A 26,649-nucleotide genomic window follows, 5' to 3' on the forward strand; every position below is an offset into this window, starting at 1 on the left:
TAGGTTAGAAAGCCTGTACAGAGGGACAAATTCCAGATGATTGGAGTAGAGCTCTCATAGTACCCATATATAAAAAGGGAAATAAAACTGAATACGAGAATTACAGAGGTATTTCTCTACTGAGTGTTCCTGGTAAGATATATCCAAGTATACTTGAGAAACGGTTGAGAAGGATTGTGGAAGAGAAGCTTGGTGAAGAACAAGCTGGATTCAGGCCAAATAGAATCTGGTAGGATCAGATTTTCACTTTATGACAGATAGTTAAAAAATCATGGGAATATAACAAAGATCTGTATTTAAGTTTTGTAGATGGAAAAGGCATATGACAAGGTGCTAAGAGAGAAGCTATTCAAAATGCTACAGTTGTTTGGTGTCACTGGGGCATGATATCAACTTAGTCACATGAGTTGTAAGTTAGCAGTTAGAATTGAAGAAGTACAGGAAGATGGTTTAATGTTAAATCTGGTGTCAGACATGATGTACATTAACCCCTCTGTTATTCATTATCTATATGGATCACATTGATGACATAGGGATTGAAAACCTACTAACTTGATATTCAGCATATTAATAAATGCATGAATCCCTTGGTGTGCATTTGTTAATATAGTGAACACTGAATTTTTAAATCATGGGAGGTCAGGGTTATCAGGTTATCTCATTGTCACATAAGCTTTTTTTGTATATACGTGTATATCCATGTTAATGATGACTTGAACAAAATAGTAGTTGTTTCCATAAGTCTATTCTAATGATAGATGAACAAATTATATTCTCAGTTCATCTTGTTTGTTCAGTATGTAAGAGGACACTACACCAGGGAAAGATAAGAATTGAATACTGGGATTTTTAATTATTATTCCTGACATTCTCTAAATTAGGAATAATAATTTAAATAAATTTTTAGATAGATAAAACAGCTTATTATTGAATACACTAACTGTGCATGCTGCTCAATTTGTTACTAATATATTTATAGAGAAAACAAGCTGATGTGTTTCCACAAATGATGATTTAAATGTAAGTTGGGGCAAATCATCCAGTTTGAGCCCTGACAAATAAGAAGACTCTACAACCATAATTTAGCTATCTCAGCCTAATTATTTTCTGCAGAGTTTTCGCAAAATGAATGTTCGTAGGGACTTGCCAATAAATTTTTAATTTTATCAATTTTTATTGACATATATAGAAATTGAATTACTGGTTTCTTTTCCAGCTGACTGTGGAATCCAATTTATTATCTGATATGGGTCTGGATAGTTTGGACCATGTCGAAGTTATAATGGCAATGGAAGATGAATTTGGTAAGCTAATACATATATAGAATAATCACATCCTTAACCATTTAAAAAACAATGAAGCATGCATTTTGAAACATTGAAGTTTCTTTGTTAAATCTGCATGACTTCATAACTTTCATGGTTTAAACACTTCATTAGTTAGTAATAATAAACAACAGGTGGAGTTTCAAGATTATACAGAATTCTGATGGCTCATTGATAATTGTGATAATGATTTATTAGAGGATTCCACAAAAAATTTATTTTCAACTCTTCAGGTTAGTCAGTAATTCTCTGAGGATCTTAATGTGAAATCTTAGTAAATAGTCATATTAAAACCTCAGAAGATGCATTCTTTAATAGAGCATGACTTGTAAAATAAGTTTTTTCAAAATATTCTTATCAGTTATAATTCCGCTGATTTCATTATTTCATGTAAATGTTTTTGTTGAGCCATAATGGCAGATCATATAAACCTTGCATTCTTGATACTTAATAAGTTTTCAATAATGTACCACTACTTGTAAATCTTTTCCCCACAAGACCCTGTAGGACTATTCAAACACTGCATGGAAAACACTTTTTTCATATTTCAAGACAAATATTGAGAACAAAAAAGAAGGAATTGCTTTGGGTTTGGCCCTCCAGCCTTAACCAAGCTGTTTATGGAAAATTTCGAAACTAATGCATTAAAAATCTATCAGAAGAAACCAAAATTTTGCTTATGTTATGTCAATGATATTCTCGTCATTTGGTTGCTTTCAAAGATTATCTGAACAACTTGCATCCCAATATAAAATTCACTCTTGAACTAGAACAGTACAAAAAATTACCTTTCCTTGATATTGTTGTCAAAGTAAATGAAGAAGGAAAAAGGTTATCCTTCTCCATATACAGAAAACCTACCACAGTGGGAAGATTTTTAAATGCTTCTTCACACTACCATCCATTGCAAAAGATAGGCATAATTAAAACTTTATGAGACAAGGCATACAATATATCAAGCATGTCAATTAAAAGGATTGAAGAACTGCAGTACCTGAAACAGAACCTCACACTTAATGCTTCTGTGGTATTTGTTATGTATGCCAGACAGGAATGTTAGTAGAGATCTGCATGTCTGAACATGTAAAAGATCTTGAATAAAGAAGAGTCAGGCCTGGCATTCCACATAACCACTACTGACTGTCAAGGGCTCTAGAAATGGACAAAAATGTCATATTGTTAATGACTGTTTCACAAGAAAATTTAAAGATGTCTCACAAATGCTTAGGGTCCCTACACAATGCAATAAAAATCAAGGCTTAATTTTACATCAAGTATGGTCTGCTTTTATCAAAAATTTAACTGCCATGGACCTAGGATATAGCATGCATGATACCACAGAATGTGATAGCAACAACTAGCAAAGTTCCAACATGCATACAGTAACGAATATATCATTTGTATTCTGGTTTAACAGTTATTTAACACGTGAAGTTATCAAAAACATCAAATATGTGTAATTAATTATAATGGGCTTTTGTTGTGTAAAACTTTTATGTACCACTATCCCTAATGATGTTAGTCTTAAGATACACGAAATTTGTCAGGTTTTAATTGCTTATTTTTAATAAACTCCTTATTTATATTACAGGTCTCAGTACTGAAAACTTCCCACTGAAATGCTACTAATTGGCAGTAGATGGCATAGTATGTAGATGGTGGATTATGTAACGCTAGTAGTAGATTGTAGGAGACATTGTGTAGAGTACCCCCTTGTGATGAGTCCTTTGACTTCATGATGGTTTCACTTAACAATACTTTATATCATTCTTCAAATGGGAACCATCACTGGACAAAGAAAAAAAAAATGTTTGGGATATGGGAATGCGAGAAGAAAGAATCAAAGTGTTGTTTATATGCAATAGGTTCTGGGACAATTAGGCCTTTGTTATACTGAAGAACTTATGTCTGCGTTTCTTTACTTTTTCTTTTTTTTTAACTCTGAGTCTTATGAGAAAAAATGTTTTTAGAAGTAATGATTTTACTAGCATTACTTAAAAATGTTCTAAGGCTAAGGTTCTAAGACTACAGTGCAAATTATAGACCAATCAGTATCTCAGACATATTGGTAAAGGTACTAGAAAAATTATTAAAAAAGAGAATTCAAGAATAGGTAGATAAAAATCTCTAGTAAACCGCCTCGGCTGGCAGACTAAACTAAGTGAGGGTATCAGCAATATAGAATACTGTAAATAGGGAATGTCAATCTTTATGTGCACGAAGTCTGGAATGGACAAGATGGCAGAAGAATCAACATTGGCTGATCAAGGGCATGACAGCAAGATGTGCGGCACATCTAGGGCACACTCCTGACATCTAAGGGACTTGTGGCCAGCTGCTGTGGAAGAGATTAGAGCCTCACCACGTATTTATCCATTGTCAAACATGAAACACACCATGTCACAATATGAAGTTAAAGATGTGGTTGAGGCCATTGCAACCATCAGCTCTTATAGCTACAGGGAAGAAGAGCTTGAAACTAGGAATTGTAAGACAAGAACTACTAAAGTAGTGTATGAAGATAATATCCCAAATCCTCTGGGGAGGATATTCTCAGATGTCCCTTGTCTGAAAACTTGGAGCAATCTCTTGAAAATAGTAACATGGAACGTCAGAACACTCTACGAGGTGGGCAAATTAGACAGCCTACTCTAGGAATTAGAAGTGATGAAGGCTGATATTGCAGGTATTAGTGAAGTGAGATGGACAGACATAATAAGAAGAAAAAAATCACACTATAATCTACTCTGGCAGTGACTTGCACCTTAAAGGAGTAGTGCTTGTCCTAAGTAACAGAATTGCAAAATCTCTACATGGATATTTGTCATTTATGGGCCAATATATACAGGTTGATAATATACAGGTTGAATGGTTGTGCAGAATAACTGCACAACCATTCAACCTGTATATTATCCAAGCATATGCACCAACCCACGACCACCCAGATGAAGAGTTGGAACAATTTTATGAAGACATCCAAACTGCAATCTCTAGTGCTAAGTCAGATGATATTATTATAATGATGGGCGACCTAAATGCAAAAGTGGGTTCAGAAGAAATCTCATTTTGCATGGGAAACCAAGGAATTGGAATCAGAAATGAAAGAGGTTAAAGATTAATTCAATTCTGTGAAACCAATGACCTAATAATTGCCAACACACTGTTTAAACATCCTCCCAGAAGACTATATACATGGAAAAGCCCTGGGGACATCTATAGAAATCAAATTGACTATATAATAATAAGCAAAAGATTCCAAACTGCAATAACACAAACAAGAACATATCTTGGAGCAGACATAGGATCGGACCACAACCCAGTGATTGCAAAAATCAAAATAGAACTTAAGATACCAAGCCAACCATTCATAAGAGAAACCTATAATTTAGACTCACTTAACAACCAAGAAGTTAAAGACTGCTTTATAAAAGAATTCACAAAATCCCTTAACAAGTCTCTGACACCACAGCTCACACAGAAAATAGAACACCAATTGATTAAATTAACATGAACTGGCAACCATTCAAGAATAGCATCAACGAAGCAGCCAAAAATACACTCCCACAATTAAAAAGGAAAAGGAATAAACCTTGGATAAATGAAAAAATACTAAAGTTGATGGAACAAAGAAAAAAGTTAAAGACCAAACCTGAATATAAAAGCATGAAGAAAGAAATAAAAAAAGAATGCAGGAAAGTCAAAGAGGAATGGATTAAGAATAAATGTATAGATATAGAAAACTTGATAGAAAACACAGAAGCAGAGAAATGCATGAAAAGATGAGAGAAATGACAAGTAGAACAAATACAGTAAATTATGCAAGTGTCATTAAAGACTCAAGAGACCATATTCTAATGGATAAAAAAGAAATCATGGAAAAACGGATTGAATACACAAGGAAATTATACGAACAACAAAGAAATAATATTCCTGAACAAACTTATTTAGAAGGACCACCCATTTTACTCTGTGAAGTTGAAAATGCTATCAGAAAACTAAAACCACATAAAGCTGCAGGAATAGTAATAATATCTTGGCAGAATGGTTGAGGGCTCTCGATGAAGAAGGACTGAAATTTCTAACAAAATTATGCAATAAAATATACGAGACTGGATTTCTACCCAAAGATATTGATCACTCAATTTTCGTTCCAATTCCCAAAAAAAAAACAAAAGCTACAAGATGTAAAGAGTTCAGGACAATTAGCCTCATCAGTCAAGTATCAAAAGTCCTCCTATACGTTATTCTTCAAAGAAATAAAAGAAAAATAAACATAGAAATAAATGATACACAAAGTGGCTTCAAGGAAAATGTAGATACAAGAGAAGGTATTTTCAACATCAGAACCATCATAGAAAGATATCTAGAAAAACAAAAAAATGTGTACCTCTGCTTCATAGATTACAAAAAGGCATTCAACAATGTTCAACGTGAACAATTAATTGAAATCCTTTCAAAAATACATGGATGGAAAAGACATTAGGCTAATAACTAATCTTTACTGGGAACAGACTGCATCTTTGAGAATAAATAGAGAGACCTCAGAAGAATTCTCAGTTCAGAAAGGTGTGAGACAAGGCTGTGTCTTTTCTCCAATTCTCTTTAACCGGTACACAGAAGAAATATTTAATAAAATTAGTAACCTCAAAGAAATCACTGTAGGGAGCAGAAATATTAATAACTTATGATTATGCAGATGACACTGTTCTTCTAGCTGAAAACAAATATGATCTTAAGCTCTTATAGATGAAACCCTCAAGTACAGCAAGCATGGCCTCAGTTTCAACTTTAAAAAGACAAAAATCATGATAATTTCATGAGAAAAGGAAATATCAAAAATATGCATCAATATAAAAGGAAATAAATTAGAACTGGTGCAAACATACAGTACATATATCTTGGACACTTGATCACAGAGTGGCAGGACAGAAGATCAAAACTTGATCACAGAGAATGGGAGGACAGAAGATGAAATTAGAAAAAGGATTGAAATTGCAAGATCAGCTTTCAACAGTATGAAAAATCTACTGACATCTAGAGAATTAAATCTGAAAACAAGACTAAGAATCTACAAATGCTACATATGGTCCATATTATTATACAGAATAGAGACATGGACACTCTCCAATCTGAGTGTGAAAAAACTGGAGGCCTTTGAAATGCGGATCTGCAAAGAATTATGAGGATATCATGGAAAGACATAAAGACAAATGAAGAGGTACTAGAGATGGTAGGCGTAAACAGGAGCCTGATGAAAGAAATTAAAAAGAGAAAAGTCAACTATTTTGGAAATATTCTAAGACATAACTGCCTACAAAGGACACTTCTCGAAGGAACTGTTGAGGGAAAGAGAAGGAGAGGAAGACAAAGACTGGAGTGGATGAAAAATATAGAAGACTGGACCTATCTCTCATATGAGGAATGCAGCAGAGAGGTGCAAAATAGGACATGGTGGAGACACATGGTAGCCAATCTTCTGGAGGGAGAAGACACCTGACAAGACAGGAGATAAAAATATGATACTGCATGAAGGTCAGTCATGCCTTAGTAATTTACTAACTTTATATAATAGGGCAACAGCTGAGCTGGATAAAGGAAATGGCTCCACAATGATTTTGACAGAATACCACATGGGAACACTGTTACGCAAATTAAAACAAATTTGGATGGATATAACACTGGTTAAGTGGATAAGAGGGTGGCTGCTGGACAGATATCAAAAAGTGGTATATGGAGGGGCAGAATCGAGGAAAAAACAGGTGACTAGTAGTGTGCTACAAGGTTCAGTGCTGGGACCATTCTGTTTAATTTGTACATAAATAATATAGGAAATAACTTGAAAAGAAATATTCAGTTGTTTGCTGATGATGCAAAATTAGATAGAGTAATAGTTAATCAAGGCAATGTGCAGAGCTTGCAGGAAGATTTAAATAGGCTGTCAGTATGGGCAAAAGTTAATGGGTGTCAGTTTAATGTGTATCACATTGGTGGCACTAGTCCAAGAAATAGATGAAACTAGAGATTTAGGAGTGGTTGTAGACACAGAGTTCAGGTTTAGAAGACATTGCTAAGGTTGCTAAATTAGCCCATAAGATTACTTGGCTAGTGAAGAACACATTAACAAGTAGAAATAAGGAAGTTGTAATTCCTCTTTATAAGGCATTGATATGCCCACATCTGGATTACTGTGCTTAAGTCTGGTCCCCTGGGTTTCTTGGGGATGAGGAAGCGGTGGAGAGGATTCAGAGGCAACTGAGCAAGATGGTGAGTGGCCTGTGGAATGTTCCCTATGAGGACAGATTGAAGGTGTGTAGACTGCAGAAGTTGGTTGCTATGAGAAAAAGAGGGGATGTAATAGAAACATTTAAGTTGCTTAAAGTGTTTTATAGAATTGATGCAGGGGAAATGTTTCAGCACTTGGCTGGAAGGGCCAGAACAAGGAGTCAATCCTGGAAGTTGATAAAGGTGTAGCCAGTAGGGGTGTGAGGACTAGATTTTTTGTTTGGAGAGTGGTAAATGAGAGTGGAATGGGTTGCTTTATAAAGGAGATTGCTCTGCTAAGCAGTTTATGATGATGGTGGTACCATGATTATTCACATTGCTATTGAAATTTTTTATTCTTTCATCTGAATCTGTTGCTGTCATTGGAGAGAATGTTGACTGATTCTATTGACAGGATAGCTGCTACTTTCTGATATATTCTTAAAAAAAAAAAAAAAAAAAAAAAAAAAAAAAAAGCCAGATGAACATGGAGAGAAATAACATATTCTGTGCACTTATTATCACATCACTGTTAATTCCTTGCTATGATTGGACTGAAGATCTTACTTAATATAATGTACTCTAGAAAGAAATTTCCTCTCAACAAATATACAGTTTATTGTTTCAGTAGATGCATTAATCAGACAAAAAGCATAATTAGTAGAGCTGAACTGCGAAGGCTGCAGCCTGAGACATTATTTATGTGCATATTTGGAATTAGAGGTCTATTTAATAATCAAAAATTATCTGAACATTAGGATGAAATGGAAAAAAATGCTGATCTTATGTCTTATAACAGTCTTGATATGGTGATGCTGCATCCTCCAGAAGCACTTTTCAACCTGATTGCTTGGCACATATACAAAAGGATATGGCCCTAGATTGTTTGTTAAAATGGGTTTAAAATGGTCAGTAATTTGTTGCAAATAACGTGTTAAACTTGCATTATGATGGATAAGAATTCTTACAGATGTTGCTATTTGTGTACTAAACCAAAAAACTCTTCAAGTAGCAACGAGAGAGCTTACTTGTCTGAATTCAGTACCAAAACATCTTCATATGTTCCAAGATTTGCTGATCCATTTCCAATGCTAAAAATCACAGTTTAATATGATGTAATAATTTAAATTTGTAGCATTTGGTAATTTTATATATGATTAATATGTACCATATTCACAGGATTTAATTTTTTATGATATATAAAATCAAGAACCTCCATAGTGTAGTTGGTAGCAGTGGTACCTTTTGGTTGGAAAAACATGTTCAGATATAACATGAGGAAGGTGAATTAGCTGATTTCCTATGTGGGAAACATGGATACTGAGGTCTTGTCAGTGCAAACAATGCTAAAAAAATACTAAGGTTTAATTAATAGACAAACTGGCCAGTTGACTTAAGCATTGACCACAGAAGTAGAAAGTGAATTAATTTCTTTTCACCAATAAAATTAGGTTTTTTCAAAGAAGTCAAATTTAGCCATAATAGGCCATTAAAATTGTTAATGCTAGCTACGTTATTACCAGTAACAAAATATATTTCATAAACAGAGGTGGAATCATGAGATTTTTAATCTCAAAATAAAGAAACTCATTAAATGTTAATGGTTCATTAGATCTCTGTGCCCTGTGGTTTCCTGGCAAATATTGTTTTCTTGCCAGGTGTTTTGTAGCACACTTGGTTTGATTTGCCACTGCACTTCAGCCCACATTTTTCACGTCAGTTTGGCATTTGTGTATACTTTAAGAGTGGGTGGAGGCAATATCCATGTGGATCACGTCTGTTGACCTAAGAAAAAGTAATCAACTTTATCTAGAAACTGCTCATTCATGAAAACTTTTACTGGAAAAAATATCTTTGTGTATCTGAAGAACCACATAATTTTGCAGTATGTGCATTGAACTGTTCCTTGATTTCTGCAAACAAGAATGGTCCAATCATGGGTCAAATGAGTACACCACACTTTCATTTTGAAACTTCCATTCATTAGCTGTAACGGTATATCTTATCAGGAAACAGTGCAGTCTTCTTTATCCCAATGATGATATTCTCAGAATAATGTTATCAGTGCAAATGTGTTACTTAGATTTCACTTTTTTTTTTTTTTTTTTTTTTTTCAGTAAAACTAATATATGTGATACTTATTTTTCTACACAGTGCTAGGATCAGCGACTTCTCACAGCCAAGTGCTTGGCTTCTTATAAGAACCATACTAATACTACTATAGGACAGTTAATCCAATTTGTATAGTCTGTATTTCTTTAAATCATGTGTGTTCCATGCCATTTCCATACAAAACTGACTGACTCACTTCTCAGCTGAAAAGTCCTTCTCCACATCTACCATACTTCATTTTTACTCTTCACTTCCTTTCTTGGATTGTTTCCATTCTGATCTAAATACCATCATCATCAAATTCATGACATGTACCCTTAAGGAGTGTACAGGATATTATGATAGTATCACATGAAGAACTTATATCATTACTAACTTCCTATCAACAATTTTCCTCCAAATCAATCTGTTATCTGTCAAGACTCCAACATTGTCACATCTTATATTTCTGCCTTTTGAGGCACTTTTTACTTCCTGACAACTTGGCAGAGAACACTTGTTTTGCTAATCTTTTTTCTCCCATTTTGTTTAAGTGACCATACCACCTGAGATTAGCTCTGCTAATGCATTCCTGGATGCTGACAATGTCAAGTTCTTTCCTAATATCCTCATTTTTAATATGATATTGCCATTGATGTCATCTGTTCACGCCTATAATCTTTCTCAGGACTCTCATATCTGTGGTCTCTAGTCTTTGGTCAAGTGCTTTACTTCTGACCCAGCTCTCAGATCCATAAGTTAAAACTGGTTTGAATGCTGTCTTGTATACAGCAAATTTAGTGTTCCAACTAATTTCTCTCTTATTCCATATGAATTTATTCAATTGACTTCCTACCATACCAGCTTTGTAAATTCTGTAGTCTATTTCCATATTTAATTTACCATCTTCAGTAAAAATCGTGCCTAAGTAGCTGAAATATTTTACTTGTTCCACAGGTTCTCCGTTCAGAACACAGGTGACATTTTCAACGATTCTACCTATTTTCATTGTCTTTGTCTTTTTATTACTGACCTTCATACCATATCTATTACAACAGTTATTCAATTTAGTCAGGGAATCTTGCAAACTTGTAGCGGATTTATTTAGAAGTATAACATCATCTGCATAAAGCAAAGAGCTGACATAAACATCTCCAATTCTGATATCATGTTTAATACTACTTTCCTTCATAATGTGATCCATATAGATAATGAATAACAGAGGAGATAATGTACATCCTTGTCTCACACCAGATTTAACATTAAACCATCTTCCTGTACTTCCTTCAATTCTAACTGACTTACAACTGAAATAAAGGCTAAGTATTGCTTGATATAATGCTCCATTGACACCATATAACTGTAGTATTGTAGTATTGAACTTCTCTCTTGGCACCTTGTCATGTGCCTTTTCCAGATCGACAAAACTTAAATACAGATCTTTGTTATATTCCCATGCTTTCTCAACTATTTGTCATAAAGTGAATATCTGATCCTGACAGCCTCTATTTGGCCTGAATCCAGCTTGTTCTTCACCAAGCTTTTCTTCCACAATTCTTTTCAACCGTTTCTCAAGTATACTTGCATAGATCTTGCAAGGAACACTCATTAGGGAAATACCTCTGTAATTCTCACATTCAGTTTTATTTCCCTCTTTATATATGGGTACTATTTGAGCTCTGCTCCAATCATCAGAAATGATCCCTCTGTCCAGGCTTTTTGAACTATGCAGTGCAGCCACTATAAGACTTATACCACCATACTTCAGCATTTGTGGTTGAATATCATCTACTCCTGCTGCCTTTCCACATTTCAAGCCTTTGATGGCTTTTTCTACTTCAAGTATGGATATGTATTCCTGACTGTATGCCTGTTGAGTGTTTTTTAGCACTGTGCTATCACTGCTTATTTCATTTAGCAATTTTTCGAATGTGAAAAATGGAGAGGAATAAGTTTACTGTCAATTCCTGCAACAGTTTTTACCAAAATTTTAATTAATAGATTAAAAAAGGAAATTGAAAATTTACTAAGAGAAGAACAGGCAGGTTTTCGAACTGGTTGCAGAACCATTCAACAAATATTCACTCATCATATCCTGTACACCCCTTGAGGGTACATGGCAGAAATTTGATGATGATGATGATCAGAAATATGATCGAACAATGTATAGAATTTCAAGCCCCACTTTACCTAAACTTCATCGATTTCAGTAAAGCATTTGACTCAGTAAATAGAGAGAAACTTTGGAAAATATTAGAAGAATACGGAATACCTTATAAATTTATCAACATTATTAAGAATATGTATGATGGCAGCAAGTCTTGCACAGAAGTAGATGGAAAACTTACAGACTTCTTTATCATTGAAACTGTAGTTAGGCAGGGTTGTGTCATCTGGTCTATTATTTATAATTTTAATTGATTGGATTATGAAAAACCATTAATCATCAAAAGAGAGGAATACATTGGGACTTTACATCCACACTGGAAGACCTTGATTTTGCTGATGACATAGTGCTCCTGTCCTCCAAGTTAAATGAGTTCCTCATTTAACTTGGAGGACAAGTTAAAAGCCGATGTCTTTGCTCGCTGTGTAGAAACTGTGGGTCTACATATAAACAAGAAGAAAACCAAGGTCATATGAATAAATGAAAAATCAAATAAAGAAATTAAGTTAAAAAATGAAACAATTGAAGATGTTGATACTTTTACATACCTTGGATCAGTAATAAATAAACAAGGCGGCACTGACGAAGATGTTTTACAAAGAATTGCTAAAGCACAAAATTGTTTCAAGTCACTAAACAAATTATGGAAAGCATCAAATATTACAGTTAAAAGTGAAAATCAATGTCTATAAATCTATTGTGCAAGCAATACTGCTATATGGCTTTGAAACTTGGACTTACCAAAGCACAAAGTAATAAATTGGACATTTTCCAAAACAAGTGTTTAAGAAGAATTCTAAAAATCTTCTGGCCAAATACAATTATTAACAAGGAACTTTAAAGAAAACCTTCTTCAAGTCAATAGATGAGGCGATTTGACTAAGAAGATGGAAATGGACCAGACATGTTCTTCGCATTGGGATAAACAGAATTCCCTAAGTAGCACTGAGTTGGGCTCCAGAAGGAAGACGTCCTGGAGGTTGTCCAAAATTAACTTCGAAAAGAATGATGGAATCCGAAATGAAGGAGGCAAGATGGGTGAGTTGGGCAGAAGCAAGAGTAGCTGCGAAGGATATGGGCAGATGGAAAACCAGCATTGCAGTCTTATGTGCCAGTAGGCACAGAAAGACTTGATGATGATGAAAATCTGATCCTGATGGGCTCTATTTTGACTGAATCCAGCTTGTTCCTCACCAAGCTTCCCTTCCACAATCCTTTTCAACCATTTCTCAAGTATACAGGGTGTTCGGGATAAATTTGACATATTTATAATTAATTATATTTTTCCGTAAGTTACATGTATTAACACACACTTCTCTTCATTTAAAAGTTTGGACCCTTCTTCATTCATATACAAGATGTCAGAAAGGATGGATAGCTGGAACCCACCTGAATCATGGAAGAGAATAACTTGTATCATGATGATTCGTGCCCGCCATCAAAATAAGGATATTACGACTGCTGCCCAATGCTCCCTGAATACAGTAAAAACAATCAGGCATGAACTAGAGACTTACAATGGTGACTACGAGGATGTAGCAAGAAGAAAGATCCCTAGCAGACGATCTGATTGCGTTCGTACAGCAGAATTCCTCGCAAATCTGCAGGAACAGGTGTTGAAGAACCCTGGCATTGGAATTCGGGCTTTGTTCGTGGAGTTGCTAACTGTAGTCAAGCCCTGGATAACAAGGGTAGCCAATGGTAGGCCGTATGTATGGCAGCAGGATTCGGCCCCTTGCCACACCTCTGGGAAAAGTCAAAAATGGTTGTCTGAAAATTTCTACGACTTCACCAGTCCAAATGTTTGGCCTCCAAACTCCCCAGACCTTAACCCCATGGATTATTTTGTATGGGGCGCAGTTGAAAAAGACACCAATCGCACTTCCAGTAATACAAAAGCCCAGTTAATGGATAAAATTAAAACAGTTTTTGCGGCCCTTCCCAGGGAGACTGTAGCATCAGCTTGTTCGAGGTTCCGAAGCAGAATTGAAGCTGTGATCGATGCTAATGGTGGTTATTTTGAGTAAATCTTGTTGATAGTATTGTAATTAACTCTGCCTGTAATGTTTTTTTGTCAATTCATTAAATTTAATAGATACAAAGAAGATTTTCTTTTTCCTTACGAAACTGTCAAATTTATCCCGAACACCCTGTACTTGCATAAATCTTACCAGGAACATTCAGTAGAAAAATACCTCTGTAATTCTCACATTCAGTTTTTTTTTATTTGATGGCTTTTTTTACTTCAAGTGTGGATATGTATTCCTGGTTGCATGCCTGTTGGGTGTTTTTTTTACCACTGTGCTGTCACTGATTGTTTCATTTAGTAATTCTTCGAAGTAATTCCTTACATCAAGGATATTTTTTTCTCCAGTTTTCATGTCACCTTTATCATCTCTGATTCACAGTACTCTTTCCTCCATTTCTGAGCTTTTTTATCAGCTTCCAGAATATTTTGCCACCTTCCTAATATTTATTTTCTGTGTTCTTGCTAAAGTCTTCCCATGACTTTTGGTTAACTAGTTTTACACACTGTTTAACTTTCTTACATTTGTCTCTGTATTCTCTAAGATCACAAGCTGACTTATTTGCAAGGAAGTTTCAGTATATTTCTTCTTTAACTTCTTGTGTCCACCATAGAGTTCTGATTTTTCTATCCTTGCAGACAACCACATGCCTCTCATCTGAGAGCTGCTCAACTTTTATTCGCTTTAAAACTTTCTTACATGTTTTTGTTTTCAGTGTGAAATTCAATTTTATCCTGCTCAAGACTAAATGGTGATTTCATCAGATTTCAAATCCTTCGTACACTCTAGTGTCCTGCACCAGTGAGAAAACATCACTATCAACAATAACATTGTCAATGAGACTTTTCTTATTCCTTGCCTCTTCTCTTCATGTGAATTTGTACACATTTTTATGTTGGAACATTGTGTTAATAATAACCGGTGCTGAGCAGAAATCCAACAGGTATTTGCCATTATTATCATTAACTTTGCTCTTTACTCCAAATTTTCTCAAAATATTTCTGTATGACTGACAATCATTTCCTACGCTGCTATTTAAGGTCCCCCAACAAGGAACAACTTTTCTTTTTTCATTGTGTCAGTTGGTTTCTCTGAGCCCTCAAAAAATCCTCTAATTCTAACTGGTAGAACCTTCTGTGGGACCATAGGCACAAATAAGTGTCATTGTTTATTTCCCCCATTCTGATATTTGCTCACATTACTCTACTTGGTATTGTGCCATTCAAGACTATTAGCCTCACATTTAGTGTTGAATACTATAGCTACTGCTCCTTCTCTTTGATTTTCATTGCCTGAATATAACACTTTGTATTTATTGCTCAGAAAGCTCTCACCAGTTTTTCTCTTTTTTGTTTCAGTCACCCCATTATGTTGATCTGGTACTTATTTAATTCCTCAACTAGCTCCATTTCTTTGCCATTCAGGCTTCTTGTGTTGATAGTACCAATCTTGATCTCTGGTGAATGTTGAGTTGGGTAGTGTTTCAGGATTTGTTTCAGTAGCTGACTTTTTGCTGTTCAGTCTGGTTTCCTGGCAAAAATGGGGGTTTGTTTAACTGGGCAATGTCCCAGCTGGCATGAAATTCTGTCTTGTTATACCATCACTTTATTTGTGGTTTAAGCCAAAAAGATCGTCCACAAAGGTCATAGCATTAAAGGAAGAAGTGCCTAGAGAGTAGCCTATATGGCTAGGAAGAGAATGAAGAAACTCTCTATGATGCAGTTAAAGAAAAGGGGAAATAGGGGATCATCCTGGCGAACACCCTGCACTCTGCGGCAATAGAAGTTGCACAGGACCCTGTAGTGATAGTGATGGAGCTACCCAAGTATAGCTCCATAACATAGGAAAGAAAAGGTTCTGGACATCCAGCAGTAGACAGCGCTCGAAAGAGAGCAGGAAGAGAGATGCTATCAAAGGCCTTTTGGAGGTCCAGCGACCATATATAGATGCTTAAGGTGGCGTTGGGAATCAAAGAGAAGAAAGAAGATATATATTCTTGGCACAGCCATCGAAAGGGACAAAAGCTATCCATCTATAATCATGCTGTATATGTTGCTGAAGTCGTTTAATTAATATTTTATGAGTCTAAGTAACACAGGGGAGATGGTAATAGGTCTAAAATCTGATGCACAGCTTGAAGTTTCTTTCTTCGGAATGAAGATAGTTCTTGAAGCACATAAGTATGGTGGTATTGGTTTACTGGAAAGGAGAATGTCCACTAAGTCTTGAAGAATCTTCAACGGCACCTTCCAAAGTCTAGACGCAGGAATGCCATCAAGTCCGAAGGCAGAGAAATTGGATGGAAGAGCTGCTTTAATCTCTGGAGACAGGCTAGTTTTGAAGGGCAGGAATGGACCTCAATGTCATAGGTTGGTCATCATAATCAGGGAAGTGTGGAGGTGGAGCAGAATAGACTGTACTCCTGAATTTGACAAAATCATCATGTAAGTCTGCTAGAGATGAAGGGGAAGCACCATCAAGGGTGGTTTTGGCACATTGCCCTCTATTCATTTTATAGAGGGCCTGCATAGCTGCATAGGCCCTCTTCCTCTGCTTTCTGTTTGATAAAGTCATTGTAGAATGAGATGTAGGCTGATGTTGACGAGGCATGAAGTGTTCAGAGAATTCAGTGTGGAGGTAGTCATTCAACTGATCTTTGATATCCATTCCCAGAAGATGAGTCTGGATGAGATATTTAAGAATTTGATGGTTATATTCTGGAAGAGGAGGATCATCTAGAGATGATGTCAGTCTGAGAATCAAAGCCTCTTCTTCAACAGCAGGATGGTGGCTGGAAGATGGAGAAGCAAGGACAGGAGATACGGAGATATTACCTGTGGCAGATGGGCTGCTAATTCTTGAAGTAAAGCTTTGTAACTGGCTTTCCATCTATGACACTTGATGGCATCCAAGGATCTTAATGGGAACACCTTAAATAAAGCCTAATTGATTTTCTTTATCCCTCAAGCCGTCAACTCAATCTCATGAGTGGTGAGGATCTTTTCTTCTTCAGCAGTCCAACGTGCTTTGATACACTCTGTTCTTATTGCAGCGTTGGCTTCGGCTGGATGTTTCGAGGAACTTGAATAAATGGGTTGATGACAGTCTTTGCAGAGCTTTCTTTTAACTTTCTTCCTTAGGACGTCGCTGAGACGGGTGGCAGGAAAAACTTAAAACTTACAGACTCACATCCCCCACTTTTTGATATCTGTCAGTCAGCCATTCTCTTATCGACACTAATATTTTATAATTCAAACCTATATTCTCCAATTTATGCAACACTTTTCCACACTGTGTTTTGTTAAAAAGCCTTAGCAAAATCCAAAAGTATCATGGTGTATCCATTCCCCTTGTCTAACTCAATAGTAACATTATTATAGAATGTGAACAAGTTGCCTTAGTAAATCTTGCTGTTCATTGTGGGTAATGAACATTAACAGATTCTCTGTATACTTGAGAATCAGCTAAGAAAAAGTGTGGAAGGGAAGCCTAGTGAAGAACATGCTAGATTCAGTCGAAATAGAGGTTGTCAGGAACAGATTTTCACTTTAAGTCAAATTGTTAAGAAATCTTGGGAATATAACAGAGATTTGTATTTAAGTTTTGTAGATCTGGAAGAGGCATGTGATAAGGTTCCAAGAGGAAAGCTCTTCAAAACACCAGTTATATGATATAAATGGGCCATTGTATCAAGTAATGCATAGTCTCTATTTAAGCTCTAAGTCAGCATTTAGAAATGAAGGATTACAGGAAGATACTTGGATATTAAATAAGATGTGCAACAAGGATGCACATTATCTCCTCTGTTATTCATTCAGTATTATTCATTGTGTATGGATCACATCATGAAGGAAAGTAGTATTAAATCTGATTTCAAAATTGGCAGTGCTAATCTTAGCTTTACGTTATGCAAACGATGTTGTGCTTCTGAATAATTCAGTACATGTCTGCAAGATTCTCTGAGTAAATTGAGTAACTGTTGTAATAAATTCTGTATGGAAATGAGCATCAAAAAGACAAAGACAATGAAAATAGGCAGAAACATTGAAAGCATCAGCTGTATCCTGAATGGTGAATCTGTAGAAACAAGTAAAACATTTAAACTATTTAAGTACAATTTTTAGTGAACATGGTAAATTAAATATGGAAATAGACAACAGAGGTAGTAAATTTGACAGGTAAGGTAGGAAGTCAGCTAAATAAATTTATATGGAATAAAAAGAAAATCACTCAAAACTCTGAATTAGCTGTATCTACAAGACACTATCAAACCAATCTTGTTCAAAGAGTGTAGATTTCAGATGATATATGAGAATTCTGAAAAAAAAGATTTAAGTAGTGAATAGATGGCATTAGTAGCAGTATCACATTAAAAATGAGGATATCAGTAAAGCGCTCGCCATTGTTAGCATTCAGGAATGTGTTTGTAGAGCTAATCTCAGATGATGTGGTCACTTAAATAGAATGAGAGAAGAAAGATTAGCAAAACAAACGTTCTTTGCCAAGTTTACAAGAAAAAGGTCCTTAAGACAGAAATAACTGATAATATTGGTGTATTGACAAATAACAGATTAATTTGGAAAAAAAATTGTTGATCAAAAGTTGATCATAAATTTCTGATATATACCCTGAAGGGTACATATCAGAAATTTAATGATGATGATGGTATGGTTGAGAGCTAGCTGGATGAATTTTTATGGAATCAAAGAGAAATTTGCCAAAACACTAAACTGGTAGCACACAAGACAGTCTTCAAACCAGTTTTAAGTTATGGATCTGAGGATTGGGTTAGAATTAAAGAACGTGATCAAAGATTAGCTGCCACGTATATGAGAGTTCTAAAAAAAAAAAATTAAGAGCCTGAACAGATGGCAACAGTTGCAGAATCATATTAGGAAGGAACTTGATGTTGTTTTCATTCAAGAATGTTTGAGCATGGCTAATCTAAAGTGGCGTGATAACTTAAACAGAATAGGATAAGAAAGATTAGCAAAACTGATGTTTGATGCCAATCGGCAGGAAAAGACTGAGAGGAAGACGAAAGTCTAAGTGGATTGATTTACTCAGAAGTGCTTTAGGAGAACGAAATGTTAGATGTGACAATATTGGATTGCTGATAAGTAATAGACTAATCTAGAGGACAGTTGTTGAGAGGAGATTAATAATAATGTAAACTTAATCATGTAGTGCTGTCATAATAGCCTGAACACCCGTTTTTCCCAGTGAACACAGGGTATTCACTGGGAAATTGATGATGATATTTTGCCCCATATCTCGACATGTGAGTGTATAGTGGTATATAAAATCAGCCATGGTATGTGATGAAATCCTATCCTTTTCCTCCAACCTTTCTACTAAAAAATATTAATGTTGTGCATGTTATGCCAATTACTTCACACTTTTTCTCTTAGGATTGGTATATAAAGACTTACTTCTTGTGGTAAATATGATCCATCAGCAAAGAGTAGGTTATGAGGGTTTGTGGATATGGAGTTATATGGTTTGTTCAAGTGGACTGTGGGAGAGAAGCATTCATAATTGTGTCAGCTTACCTATATCTTAATCACCCTGTAGGTCTTTCATCTTCCATTCTTTTAAGTGATCATACCTTTTTAGATTAATTTGCTCTGCTTCCACACTTAAATATTTATAACGTCAGGTTCTTTTTCTGGTACAGCTGACTCTCATTCATCAGACTAATGGAGACCAGGAATAGTTTGCTATAGTGAATTTTCTCTATTATAGTATTGTGCAGATGGGACTTTGGTACTTTTTTATTGTGATCAAGTTTATTATAATGGTGTTTGCTGTAATGCGAGTTGATTATATACCTTCATTTTTAATATGATTTTGCCATTGAAGCAAACCCTGTAGTTCAACGTGTTTGGTGGTGCCCTTTTTCTGTAAAGACCGGGATTCGAATCCCATCTAGGATGCAAATAACCTTTATCAAGGCTTTTCAATTGAAGGTGAGTTAGCCAGTCTCATAAGAAAGTAGGGTTCCCCTCCAAGTTGCTCAGGTTTTTCATCTTGCAAAACATGAACCAAAAGAGTGCATAATTTACAGGCATAATACATTAGCCTCATAGCCTTAGTTGCTTCAGCTGTAAATCAAAACATTTTTGATTATGCTCATTTGCCTTTGAAGCTATCTATGTATCTGAAATATTTCTCTTATTTTCCTCAGAACTCGTATATCTGTGGTCTTCAGTTAAAATTGATTTAAACACCATGTTTTGTACTGCTAACCTGATTTCTCTTGCTCCATATAAATTTATTCCACTGATTCTCATTATACCAGCTCAGTTTTCATAAATTTGTCTTCTTCATTAAAAAAATTATACCCAAGTAATTGAACTCTATCGTATTCCTATTCTGTAAGTTTGCCACTTGAGAGTGCAACTTACGCAGTTGTGAAGATGTGACATTTGCCCTTCAGTTGGAGAAACCTGGATTCAAATCCTACCTGTGATGTGAAAACGTTTTATAAATGGCCAAGTGAAGGTGAGTTAGCTGGTCTCACATGGAGGTAGCATGGTTTCCCCCTCTCATAAATCCTGGCTTTTCATTTGGCACAAAAGGCAAACTGGAGGAAGACATGCAATTCACAGACACGATGCCCTCATAGCTTTAATTCAAACCAAGCCAAAGTAGTTGATGTTTTACTGGTGATTTTCATAGTTTGTATTTTCATTGGCAATTTTTCATTCCAGTTTGGTCACAGTAGTACTTAATTTGACTAAAATTCATTGAAGACTTAAAGCAGATTAAAAAATTATTGTACATAATGCACTATAGGTTGAACAATCTAGCATTTATGGGATTAGTATTTAGAAAAAAATAAATAAAAAATTAAGAGGGGAGGAATAGTCATCTGCATACAGTAAAGAATTAAGCTTTACATCTACAATTTGAATATTGGGATTAACATCATTTTCCTTAATAATGCATTCTATATAGATTGATAATAATATTGGAGATAGTATATAATCCTCACCCACATCTGATTTAACATCAAGCCATCTTCCTGTGCATCCTTCAATCTTACTGACACTTTGCAACTCAGGTACAGGGTGTTCGGGATAAATTTGACATATTTATAATTAATTATATTTTTCCGTAAGTTACATGTATTAACACACACTTCTCTTCATTTAAAAGTTTGGACCCTTCTTCATTCATATACAAGATGTCAGAAAGGATGGATAGCTGGAACCCACCTGAATCATGGAAGAGAATAACTTGTATCATGATGATTCGTGCCCGCCATCAAAATAAGGATATTACGACTGCTGCCCAATGCTCCCTGAATACAGTAAAAACAATCAGGCATGAACTAGAGACTTGCAATGGTGACTACGAGGATGTAGCAAGAAGAAAGATCCCTAGCAGACGATCTGATTGCGTTCGTACAGCAGAATTCCTCGCAAATCTGCAGGAACAGGTGTTGAAGAACCCTGGCATTGGAATTCGGGCTTTGTTCGTGGAGTTGCTAACTGTAGTCAAGCCCTGGATAACAAGGGTAGCCAATGGTAGGCCGTATGTATGGCAGCAGGATTCGGCCCCTTGCCACACCTCTGGGAAAAGTCAAAAATGGTTGTCTGAAAATTTCTACGACTTCACCAGTCCAAATGTTTGGCCTCCAAACTCCCCAGACCTTAACCCCATGGATTATTTTGTATGGGGCGCAGTTGAAAAAGACACCAATCGCACTTCCAGTAATACAAAAGCCCAGTTAATGGATAAAATTAAAACAGTTTTTGCGGCCCTTCCCAGGGAGACTGTAGCATCAGCTTGTTCGAGGTTCCGAAGCAGAATTGAAGCTGTGATCGATGCTAATGGTGGTTATTTTGAGTAAATCTTGTTGATAGTATTGTAATTAACTCTGCCTGTAATGTTTTTTTGTCAATTCATTAAATTTAATAGATACAAAGAAGATTTTCTTTTTCCTTACGAAACTGTCAAATTTATCCCGAACACCCTGTATAAGCTGTGTATATGTGTGATATATGATTCTACATACCATATACAGCTCTATATATGATTCCATTTATGGCCATGCAGAGTGTTTTGTTAGTGTTTTGTACAGTTTTTTTTGCTTGGTATTTTATCATATTCTTTTCAAAATTAAATAGAGATCTATATTATAGTCATACAATTTCTCTATTTGGCAACAGCCAATAGCAGATTTTTAAGTTAATTTGGTCTGTCAATATCCTTCCCATCCAACAACTGATACCATGGCACAGAACACACCATACTCCTCAGGTGGTCATAATTTCTTGCTCTGTAGTTTAGTATGTAACCTTTTCTGAATGAACATTCATAAACTTGACCAAATGAGTACCACATGATCACTTTCACCAAATGGAGGCAGAATATTTACATCTTTAACTGACACTATAATCACTATAGTGATTATATCAGCATGTGACAGTTCCTTCTGTTATGTGCTGCTTGAAGAAGTTGTCTTGTAACTCAATAAATTCAGTTTCATTCTTCTCATGTGATTTCTCAGCTACCCAATCAATGGATGATAAAAGTTATACAGGCAGTTTTATTTTGTTCTCTATTTTATAATCATTAACTTGGCTATGGTCAGAAATTTTGTTTAATTATTAATATGTTTTTTAGAAGAAAGGTTCCATCACCAGTGGTATATGTTTTGAAAATGCTACCAAGAAAGAAAAAAAAGGCAGAATTTGTGTTAGATATGTTTTACATGACATCAGCAAAAAATAGTAATACAAATAGCTAAGCTTAATATGAAAGGAGCTGAAACCCATAACCAATCTGTAATGATTAAAATTAAGTATTTAAAATCATTGATTTTGATTTGTTTTAAAGAGAATGTGACCAGTATACCTACTTGAATATTCATGAAGGGAAAGATGATCACCTTGTTGCCATAAAGATAATTATCAACTAACTTTCAGGTTTTGTTTAGTACTGAACTTAATAATGGAATCAAAATAGTGTTAAATTGAAATGGGGAAAATAAATAAATACTAAATAAAATAAAAATTGATTTTTTTTTTTTAACAGGGTTTGAAATTCCAGATTCGCATGCAGAAAATCTTATCACTCCCAAAGCTATTGTGCGGTATGTTGCAGATAGAGAAGATGTGTATGAATAATGATAATGGTTAGTGTCCTGTTGAAAAGTCCAGTATCATTTCAAGTTCTAGTGTAGAGTATAGTATTTGGCTTGAGAGATTAAAAAAAAAGAAAAAAAAGTGGTTAATAACATTAGTTGAAGGTTTTTTTTTTTTTTTTTTTTTTTCCCTCTTTCACATGAATTCTAGATGTTAGAAGACAAAATTCTATATAAACTGGAAGAACTGATTATTAGTTCTATTCTAATATTAAATTGCTCTGTTTACATACAATAAAAACCAAGGCCTGACACTAAGTAATATATGGAAATCTTTCATTAAAACTTTCCACATTAGAGATTTCAATTTTGCCAACAATCACCTTCTATTACCTAATTTTAGATAGCTAATGCATGCCGCATGTTTCTACATTTACTGTCTAGCATTGTAAAGGTTTTTCAGTGTTTAATCTACTTCACGACCTTTTTATTTATATTTGTTTTGATGTGTCTAGCCCCAAAGAAGCCACCAGTTCTCTTTTTAGGTAGTGAAACTAGAGATGTAATTTATTTATTTGACTAATGACTAATAAATTCCTGTTTTTGATGTATAGTTTTCAGTCATAAAACTTTCTTTCATTAAATAAGACAAACTTGGTTTTTATTGGAGACCTAGATGGCAGATTAGGAAATCAAATCCAAAGCTATCTTTTTGAAACATGGACATAGTCATAATTAATAAGAATATGTGATAGATTTCTTCTAAGGATACAGACTAGTCATTACTCTCACCATGCATAAATTCATGCAGAGAAACAACACACAAAACAAGAAAAATCTCATAGATTGTTACCGTTCATAGTGATGTCTTCAGAGGGGGGTTTGAAATAAGAAGCTGTTTAGTGTTGGGCAGGATAAAATGAGTATTACACTTGAGGGAGAGAAAGAGAATGCATAATAAAATTTTGAAAACAATTAAAGTTAAATGATTCCAACATGTAAACTATAGATTCAAATATATATTATTGGGAGAAAAAAAAAATTATAAAAATGAAACAGTTTGAAAAGAGAAACATACCTTAGACACTGAGTGACAAAAAAAAAAAAAAACATTGATTCAGCCACAGAAGCATTAAATTTTCTGCAAGGAGAAAAAAGATAAGAACCTCTGAAGATAGGAAATTAAAGAAACAATTCTGGGAAGTTCCTGGCTAGTAAGTCAGCATGGGAATATAGAGAACAATACACGAAAGCTAAATTATGTGTAAAAGTAGTTTAACAAAAGGCATGAGAAGATTTGGAAAGAACATAAAAATTTGAATATAGTGGTACATAGTGTTGTGGAATTTAGAAGGAACTGTTGATATGTTTTTTTAGCAACTAGAGGTTGTATTTATTCCTAACAGAAAACAGTGTGAAGGTCATCATCATCATCATCATCAAATTCCTGCCATGTACCCTCAAGGGGTGTACAGGATATGACAGTACTACATGAAAAAATTACATCATTACTAACTTCCTATCTACAATTTTCCTCCAAATCAGTCTGTTACTTGTTAAGACTCCAACATTATCAGATCTTATATTTCTATCGTCTAAGGCACTTTGTACCGTATCAATCCACCTATATCTTGGTCTTCCTCTGGATCGTTTTCCTGCCAACCTGGAAGAGAACACTTGTTTTGCTAATCTTTCCTCTCCCATTCTATTTAAGTGACCATACCATCTGAGATTAGCTCTGCTAACGCATTCCTGGATGCTGACAATGTCAAGTTCTTTCCTAATATCCTCATTTTTAATATGATATTGCCATTGATGCCATCTGTTCACGCCTCTAATCTTTCTCAGGACTCTCATATCTGCGGTCTCTAGTCTTTGGTCAAGTGTTTTACTTCTGACCCAGCTCTCAGATCCATAAGTTAAAATTGGTTTGAACACAGTCTTGTATACAGCTAATTTAGTGTTCCGACTAATTTCTTTCTTATTCCATATGAATTTATTCAATTGACTTCCCACGATACCAGCTTTGCTGATTCTGTTGTCTATTTCTATATTTAGTTTGCCATCTTCAGTAAAAATTGTGCCTAAGTAGCTGAAATGTTTTACTTGTTCCACAGGTTCTCCATTCACAACACAGTTGACATTTTCAATGATTCTGCCTATTTTCATTGTCTTTGTCTTTTTATTGCTGACCTTCATACCATATCTATTACAACAGCTATTCAATTTAGTCAGAGAATCTTGCAGACGTGTATCGGATTTATTTAGAAGTATAACATCATCCGCATAAAGCAAAGAGCTGACATTAACATCTCCAATTTTGATATCAGGTTTAATACCACATTCCTTCATAATGTGATCCATATAGATAATGAATAACAGAGGGGATAATGTACATCCTTGTCTCACACCAGATTTAACATTAAACCATCTTCCTGTATATCCTTCAAATCTAACTGCTGACTCGCAACTCAAATAAAGACTAAGTATTGCTTGATATAATGCCCCATTGACACCATATAACTGCAGCGTATTGAATAGCTTCTCTCTTGGCACCTTGTCATATGCCTTTTCCAAATCGACAAAACTTAAATACAGATCTTTGTTATATTCCCATGCTTTCTCGACTATTTATCGTAAAGTGAAGATCTGATCCTGACAGCCTCTATTTGGCCTGAATCCAGCTTGTTCTTCACCAAGCTTTTCTTCCACAATTCTTCTCAACCGTTTCTCAAGTATACTTGTATAGATCTTGCCAGGAACACTCAGTAGGGAAATACCTCTGTAATTCTCACATTCAGTTTTATTTCCCTTTTTATATATGGGTACTATGAGAGCTCTACTCCAATCATTGGGAATTCGTCCCTCTGTCCAGGCTTTCTGAACTATGCAGTGCAGCCACTGCAAGACTCTTATACCACCATACTTCAGCATTTCTGGTCGAATATCATCTACTCCTGCTGCCTTTCCACATTTCAAGCCTTTAATGGCTTTTTCTACTTCAAGTATGGATATGTATTCCTGACTGCATGCCTGGTCAGTGTTTTTTATCATTGTGCTGTCATCACTGCTTGTTTCATTTAGCAGTTTTTCAAAGTAATTACTCCATACTTCAAGGATATCTTTTTCTCCTGTTTTCATTTCACCTTTATCATCTCTAATTCCTTTTACAGCACTCTTTCCTCCATTCCTAAGCTTCTTCAACAACCTCCAGAATATTTTGCCACCTTCTTGAAATTTATTTTCTATATTCTTGCCAAAGTCCTCCCATGACTTTTGTTTAGCTAGTTTTACACACTGTTTAGCTTTCTTACATTTGTCTCTGTATTCTGTAAGAGTAAAAGCTGACTTATTTGCCAGGAACTTTTGATATGCTTTCTTCTTTTCCTTCACTGCCTCTTTAACTTCCTGTGTCCACCAGGGAGTTCTGATTTTTTTATCCTTGCACACAACCTCACCACATGCCTCTCTGGCAGAATCAATCAATGTTTCCTTCAGAGTTTGCCACTGAATCTCCAAGGTTTGATTCCTGTTCTCAAACTCTTTCATTTTCTTTTCAATACTATTTCTGTATTTTAGTCTACAGTTCACATCTGAGAGCTGCTCAACTTTTATTCGCTTTAAAACTTTCTTACATGTTATTCTTTTCAATATGAAATTCAATTTTATCCTGCTCAAGACTAA

General features: G+C 35.2%; 1 protein-coding gene across 4 annotated transcripts in view; it reads left to right on the top strand.

The window, feature by feature from the left end:
- LOC150094875 (acyl carrier protein, mitochondrial-like) overlaps positions 1-26,649 on the top strand; it is a 109,521-nt gene that overhangs the window by 31,952 nt on the left and 50,920 nt on the right. For all 4 annotated transcript variants that reach the window (XR_016550112.1, XR_016550114.1, XR_016550113.1 and 1 more), the window contains exons 3-4: positions 1,217-1,304; positions 22,917-23,016. Coding sequence is in view for 1 of the 4 variants with exons in the window: in XM_090410919.1 (XP_090267045.1) it covers positions 1,217-1,304; positions 22,917-23,008 (180 nt within the window). In the remaining 3 variants the exon portion in view is untranslated. The remainder of the gene's footprint in view (positions 1-1,216; positions 1,305-22,916; positions 23,017-26,649) is intronic.

This window comes from Typopeltis vanoorti, chromosome 21 (genome assembly GCF_054136105.1).
Source record: "Typopeltis vanoorti isolate ZY-2024b chromosome 21, IOZ_Tvanoo_1.0, whole genome shotgun sequence".
In the NCBI taxonomy this organism is placed as follows: domain Eukaryota; kingdom Metazoa; phylum Arthropoda; class Arachnida; order Uropygi; family Thelyphonidae; genus Typopeltis; species Typopeltis vanoorti.